Here is a 7,061-nt window from a genome sequence, read left to right on the forward strand (position 1 = left end):
ACATTGACCCATGTCACTTTAGTTTTGTGTATGTCACTGTACATAAATTATATTTCAATAAAATGCATTAAAAGAAAAGAGTTCCCTGGTTGCTATGACAATCTGGGAAGGAGCAGAAGCTTCCAGTCGGAGGCTTTCCCTACTGATCTTTCCATCTGTCTACACCAGACACACCCACTATCTTCTGTGATAGATTCTCTGCAGGCGAAGCTCTGGAATCTGCTTTTTGCCCAAGTGCCTTAGATGGTTCTAATTCACACTGACATGTGGGTATGTCATGACAAGCCTGTGGTCTCTATAGAGTGTGAATACCCCAGTCGGACCAGGAGATGAAGCTCAAGAAGATAAATTGTACAGTATTACATGTATGTCATTCATAAACAAGCAAACCTAGTTTAGGATGTGTGCCCTGAACTACTTTTACTGATATGGATGGATAAGTCAGTGCTGTCCAAGAGAACTTTCTGCAATGATGGAAACTTTTAGCTGAGCTATCCAATATGGTAGTCACACGTGAGTACTAAGCACTTGCAATGTGGCTGATGCCACTGGGGAACTCCATCTTTATTCTGCTTCATTTTAATTTGTTGGATCTAAATGTATGTGGTCATGTGTAGCTGGTGGCTACCATGGTGGTTAATACAGGTAGAGTTGTCTTATGTGAATCACGCTTTTATGGTCTGTCCTGGTTACTTAGTGCCTCTCTGATGAGAAATATACCACAAATGGGATGGCCTTAACAAATAGGAATTTATCCCTACAATTTGGAGGCTTTAAGTCCAAGTTCAAAGTGCCAGGCTCTAGGGGCTGGGTGAAAGCCCCACAACCTGGGGTCCAGCTTTGCCTCCTACTCCCGGCCCACTGGAGCTAAAGGCATCTCTTCACTCAGACAGCTGTTGGCTGCTGAGGCTGAGAAGCCCCAAGGTTGACAAGTAAAAAGGGACAGTCCCAATGTTACCACACGGCAGGCCATTGACTTAAATCCATTGTAAGTCCCAAGGTTGGCAGAGCATAGCAGGCTGCTGAGCAATGACACGGCTACATACAGGGTCCAAGCATGCCATAGGCTAGAGACCATTCTCAAAACTTCTCCTTATATACAGGAAGCAGACCACAACCCAAAGGCAGCTACTCAGCTGCTTGTGGTAGATCTCACCATGGAGTTGATTGCCTGTCTCCTCATGGGGATTAAGTACCACCAACTGCCCAGCCACTCAACCAGGCCCAGCCAAGTTGACACACAAATATAACCACCACACAGTCACTGGAATGGAAGTACCCTGATGGCAGCAATATGGGGATGTTTTGTTCACTGCTGCATCCTCAGTTCCTAGACATGCATGTTGTTGGTGTTAACTACCATGGAGTCATTCCCAACTCATCTTGACCCCATGTATGATGGAACGAAACACTGCCTGGTCCTGTGCCATGCCTACAATCGTTTGGTGGCCTGGACCAATTGTGATCTACAGGGCTTCACTGACTGGCATTTGGAAGTAGGTCGGCGGGCCTTTCTTCCTACTCCATCTCAGTCTGGAAGCTCCACCTAAACCTGTTAACTATCATAGCAACATGCAAACCTGCACATGAGGTGCATTGGCTGGGACTCGAACCCAGCTGCCCACATGGAAGGCAAGAACTTAACCACTGAACCACCACTACCCCCTAGAAGTGTATAGTAAACGCCTACTAAGTATTTTCTTCAAATGGGTAGATGGATGAACAGATATGTGAATGCCTCTCCCACAGAATATTAGAAGCTACCTAAGATTGCGTGTTAGCCTAACTTCTCACTTTCCAGATGAGGATCCAAAGGTTCATGGAGGAGAAGCATCTTTCACAAGGTCACCAAAACCATGAGCTCCTGACTCCCACCTATTCCACTCTTCTCTCCTGACACCTGCCCTCCCAGCTCCACTCTTATCCTGGTTCTAGCAACATGTTTTAGGTTAGACCACACAATGCCATTGTTAAAGGTGTCAACCACTGCTACCACTTGCTCTTACCCGCATGTAGAATTCTCTACCCTCGTTCCCAGACTTGATCTGGAAAATGTAATAGGCCCCAGGGTAGCGGGTCGTTGCTTGCATCTGAAAGATGTCGGCAGGAACAGAGCGTCCTGACACCACGTCCATGTCTCGGTACAAGATGGTGAAGGGTTGGTCTCTGCAGCCCGGATTCTCAGCGGGACACATACAGCGGCTGTTGGGAAGGGAAATCATGTGGATGTCAGTAAATCCCTTCCAGATGCTGGTTGCTCTTACCTCCTCACTTAAGAAACTAAAGATGAGGCCACCCACATTTGTCATCCAGTAACTGAAGAGCATCTCCAGCATGTAGGTGAGCCCTCTGTTTTCCAGGCAATGGTCTCCTCTGGTTAATCAGATATTCTGGTGACTAGAATACAAACCTAGGTCTCTGGTTTTTAGGACACTGGGCCATACTTCCACTTGTCATGTATTCGGACACTGAAGTGTACCACTGGTAACACAGCCCTTCACCTCTCGAGCCACCATACTCTTCTACTCATTGAGCAACTGTAAAAGTGACCAATTACATTAGATTGACTGGTCTCAGGGACCCTTCTACATTCTCCCTTGCACTTAGCCCAGTCTATCTGGAGCTTTGGTAGCATAGCACCTAAGATGCTTGACTGCTAACCAGAAGGTTGGCGGTTCAAACCCACCAGTCACTCCTCGGAAGGAAGGTTGGGCAATCTACTTCTGTCATGATACCGCCTCAGAAATCCAAGGAGGGGTTGCTATGAGTCGGGTCCAACTCGATGGCACATAGCAACAACAAAAACCAGTCTATCTGGTACATAGTTTAATTGTTTTGTTCAATAAACAAGAACTCAGAACTCACAAGGTACAAGACAAAATGTCAGACACTTAGGAAATGCAACAATCAATAAGCTTCTGACCTCTGGTAGTTCACCTTCAAGTAGGAGACACAGACCATAGATACCACTCTCTTTAACACAAAGCAGCTAATTTGAGACACTAGTAACAGCATTGGGAGCTCTGGTAGCATAGTGGCTAAGGTACTTGACTGCTAACCAGAAGGTTGGAGGTTCAAAACCCACCAGCCACTCCTCGGAAGGAAGATGGGGCAATCCATAGTGATCCTGCCTCAGAGATCCAAGGAGGGGTCGCTATGAGTTGGGTCCAACTTGACGGCACATAACAACAACAACAGTAACAGCATTCAGGATGACCGAAGAAGAACTGATGCTCTTGAGTTGTGTTGGCAAAAATACTGAAAGTACCATGGACTACCAGAAGAACGAACAAATCTGTCCTGGAAGAAGTACAGCTGGAATGCTCCTTGGAAGTGAGAATGGCCAGACTTCATCTCACTTACTTTGGTCAGGTTGTCAGAAGGGATCACTTCCTGGAGAAGGATATCATGTTTGGTAAAGTAGAGGGTCAGCAAAAAAGGGGAAGGCCCTCAACAAAATAGATTGACACAGTGGCTGCAACAATGGGCTCAGGTGTAGCAAGGATTGTGAGGCTGGGGCAGGACTGGGCAGTGTTTCATTCTGTTGTACATAGGGTCACTAGGAGTCAGAACTGACTGGATGGCACCTAATGACAACAACAACAACAACAACATTGTCTTAATCTAAAATCACTGACTTTTTTAAAATGAGGAGTGGGCATAAGGAACATTTACCACTTCTATTCATCTGTCAGGAGCTATGGTGGCACAGGCATTCAGCTGCTAACCAAAAGGCTGGTGGTGGGAATCCACCAGCTGCTCTGCAGGAGAAAGAGAGGCCCCAGGGTAGCAGGTCCACTTCTGTTAAGACTTACAGGTGTGCATAACTAAGAAGGGCACATGGAGTGTGTGTATGTTGCGGGGGGTTACTGGGAAGGGAGCGGAGGAGACTGAGTTAAGGTTGGGGATGGTAATTGGAGAGTGAAACCAAATGTACATGAAATGTTGAATGTAAAACAAATTCTGCTCTGCAAATTTGCACCTAAAACACAATTAAAAAAAAAAAAAAAAAAAGACATAAAGCCTTGGAGACCCTATGGGGTCATTCTACTCTGTCCGATAGGGTCACTGTGAGTTGCAATAGACTCAATGGCAAAAAGTTTGGTTTTGTCAATATGTTCTTGAACCTTCCAGGCCATCGGGAATCTGAATAGAAAGAAGAGTCCAGCAGAGCAAAGCAAAACCATTTATGGGCAACTGGCAGAACAAATGAGAACAGCCCAGCCCCAAAAAGAAATTGGAAGCCAACACCCCACCCTAAAAGATGCTTTGAGTAGTGCAACAACTCTGTAGCCTGTTGGAGAAACGGCAGAAATCTCTCAGAATGAAGAGGTTCTCTCAGAAGATAAATAAGATCGTTGGCTTTTATGACCAAGGAATGTCTATTTTCAACATCCCTTGATTCACCCCAAACCCCTATTCCTCAGGAGTAGTCCTGAGACTACTCCTAGTGATGGAAGGTCACAAGACGATAGAGATGTCTATTGATAGATGCTTTGGTGGCCAGGACTGGGAGTCAACTTTGTCATATCTCTATTGCTCGCCCCTAACTTCCGATCTATTCACAAGACTTGAGTCCAACTTCTAAAATTATTCCAAATCCAATAGTTTCTCACCATCTTCACTGTCGCTGTCACTGTTATCTGAGCCATCATCATCTCCCCCCAACACCTCTGTGACCACCTCCTAATTCCCTCTCCCACTAATCCATCTTCTCCACAGCAGCCAGAGTGTCCTTTGTCAAATGTAAACCAGATTGTGTCTCTCCCATGCTTAGGCTTTTCAGGGGCCACCCATGGCACCATGAATAAAAACCAAATACCTACATTAGCCTCTACAGCATCACAGGTCTGGCCTCTGTCAATTTCTCTAACCTCCTCTCAGTCCACTTCATTCACTAGGCCGAGGCAACTTGGGCTGCTTCCATTCCAGGAAGGCATCAAGGTCACTCCTGCCTCATAGTCTTTGCACATACTGTTGCCTCTGCCCTTCCACTGTTTGACTGATGTCAGTTCAACTTCCCATTACAGCTCAAACTGCATACCCTCAGCGGGGCCTGCTGAATCCCGGATCATGATCAGATTCACCCCACTCTTCCTTCCTATACACGTCCACTCTTCCTCTTCACAGGACACACTCCTGGGTGACGTAAATGGTTGTTAAGCTGCTAACCAAAAGGTTAGAGGCTTGAGACCACCCAGAGGTGTCTCAGAAGAAAGGCCTGGTGATCATCTTCCAAAATAATCCACCCACCAAAAACCCTATAGGGCAGCTCACACATGGGGTCACCGTGAATCAGACCTAACTGGATGGTGACTGGTGGTTTTATCACCATCCATAGCTACATATTCACCTGTGTGACTATTTGTTTAATGTCTTCTCCACCAGATTCTAGTTCCCCTGAAAGTAAAACCATTGCACCCAGCACAGTGTCTGGACCATAACAGGAGTTCCACTAATACTCAGTAAATGAATAAATAAGAGAGCCCTTCCAAAGGTTCATTTTCTAAAGGCTAAAAGAAAAAAAAAAACCAAAAAAAAAAAAAACACCTCTCTTTATCGAAATAACCAAGTCAAAATGCCTCCTTCATTCTGGTTTGACCCCCCTGCTGAGAATTTGCATTTCCTTCCCAGATATACTGAGTCAGAGTCTGCATTTTAACAGGATCCTCTAGAAACAGGACCCACAAGAAACAGGATCCCCTAGAAATGTAAATTTTCTGATTCAGTGTATCTATGGGGGGAAAGGCAAATTCTCAGCAGGAGGTTGCACAGAATCAACCAGTTGGAGGCTCTGGTTTGGAAAAGGGGGTGAGATCACTTCTAGCTGGAGAGGATGCCAGCAGCTGGGATGGGTGGCATTTGAGCTGAGAGTTGTGGCCATGGGCAGAATGCCTTCCACATGGCAGGAATCACAGGCATGAAAGCAAGGAGGCTGGCCATTCCGGGGCGCGGGAGGCGAAAGTCGGTCCTGTTGGGTTGGCAGGAGTACAGAATAGCCGGCCAGGAGAAAGAGCTGGAAGCAGGAGGCTGCAAGGAGACTGGAATGGCCTGGAGGTAGGGAGTCCCTGCGCATTTTCAGCGTCAGGTCTCAGTTCTGTGAGTTAAACTGAGTTGGTTCCCCAACCACAGACAGGGACAACCTTGGGAACCCGGAGAGAACCAGGAACGGAAACCGGCAGGAGCGGCTGCAGCTCTGTTCTGGCACCGAGGGCCCTCATTGAACCCGAAAGCAGAGAGCTCTGTTCCAGTGTGCACAGCCTCAAGTGACAAGCGAAGATCTCTTAAGGGGCCTGCACGTCCCTGCTCTGTGTCCCGTTCTGCAAACTTTTGACGAGAAAGGGAACTGCACTGCTAAGCTCTGAGTTCCTCCCTTAGGTGATCAGTTCCTAGCAGGTGGATGGAGCAGCTGACGTTCCAGGGCATTAATGTGTGACTATTTGGAAGAGAGGAGGGCAGAAGACATACAAGCAGGTGTGTGCACATCGGTGCACAGACACACACACGGACCCAGAGAGTCTGGGGAGGGACTGAGGTGGTTAAGTCAGGCTAAGAGAGAAGGAAAATGAATTCTCAGTGTGGCAGGGACAGAAACACACTGTCCATATGCATGTAACCAAGGGCTCTTGGTGGCACAGTGGTTAAAGTGCTGAGCTGCCAACCAAAAGTTCAGTGGTTCAAACTCACCAGTCACCCTGGGGAAGAAAGATGTGGCAATCTGCTTCTGTAAAGATTATACCTAGGAAACCCCATGGGGGCAGTTCTGCTCTGACTTATAGAGTTTCTAAGAGTCATTCACCATCGACTCATCAGCACTGGGAGCCCTGGTGGTGCAGTACATAAGAATCGCCTGGGCTTCTTGTGAAAATGTAGGTTCTGACTCAGTACATTGGAAGGAAGATTGGACAATACCACCTCGGAAACTCAAGGAGGGGTCACTATGAGTCCGGATTGACTCGATGGCAGTGAGTTTAGTTGGGTTTTTTGGATTTGGTATATATGGGTAGAAATAAAAATTCTCAGGAGGAGGTTGAACCAGAATGAACCAGTTTGAAGTTCAA

At 46.8% G+C, this 7,061-nt stretch overlaps 1 protein-coding gene across 1 annotated transcript in view; it reads right to left on the reverse strand.

Moving 5' to 3' along the window:
* FBLN5 (fibulin 5) overlaps positions 1-7,061 on the reverse strand; it is a 103,505-nt gene that overhangs the window by 18,018 nt on the left and 78,426 nt on the right. Inside the window, exon 9 of the mRNA XM_007944496.2 lies at positions 2,007-2,202. Within this exon, the coding sequence (XP_007942687.2) occupies positions 2,007-2,202 (196 nt within the window). The remainder of the gene's footprint in view (positions 1-2,006; positions 2,203-7,061) is intronic.

This window comes from Orycteropus afer, unplaced genomic scaffold (genome assembly GCF_000298275.1).
Source record: "Orycteropus afer afer isolate SDZICR_OR568_19922 unplaced genomic scaffold, OryAfe1.0 scaffold00127, whole genome shotgun sequence".
NCBI classification, from domain to species: Eukaryota; Metazoa; Chordata; class Mammalia; order Tubulidentata; family Orycteropodidae; genus Orycteropus; species Orycteropus afer.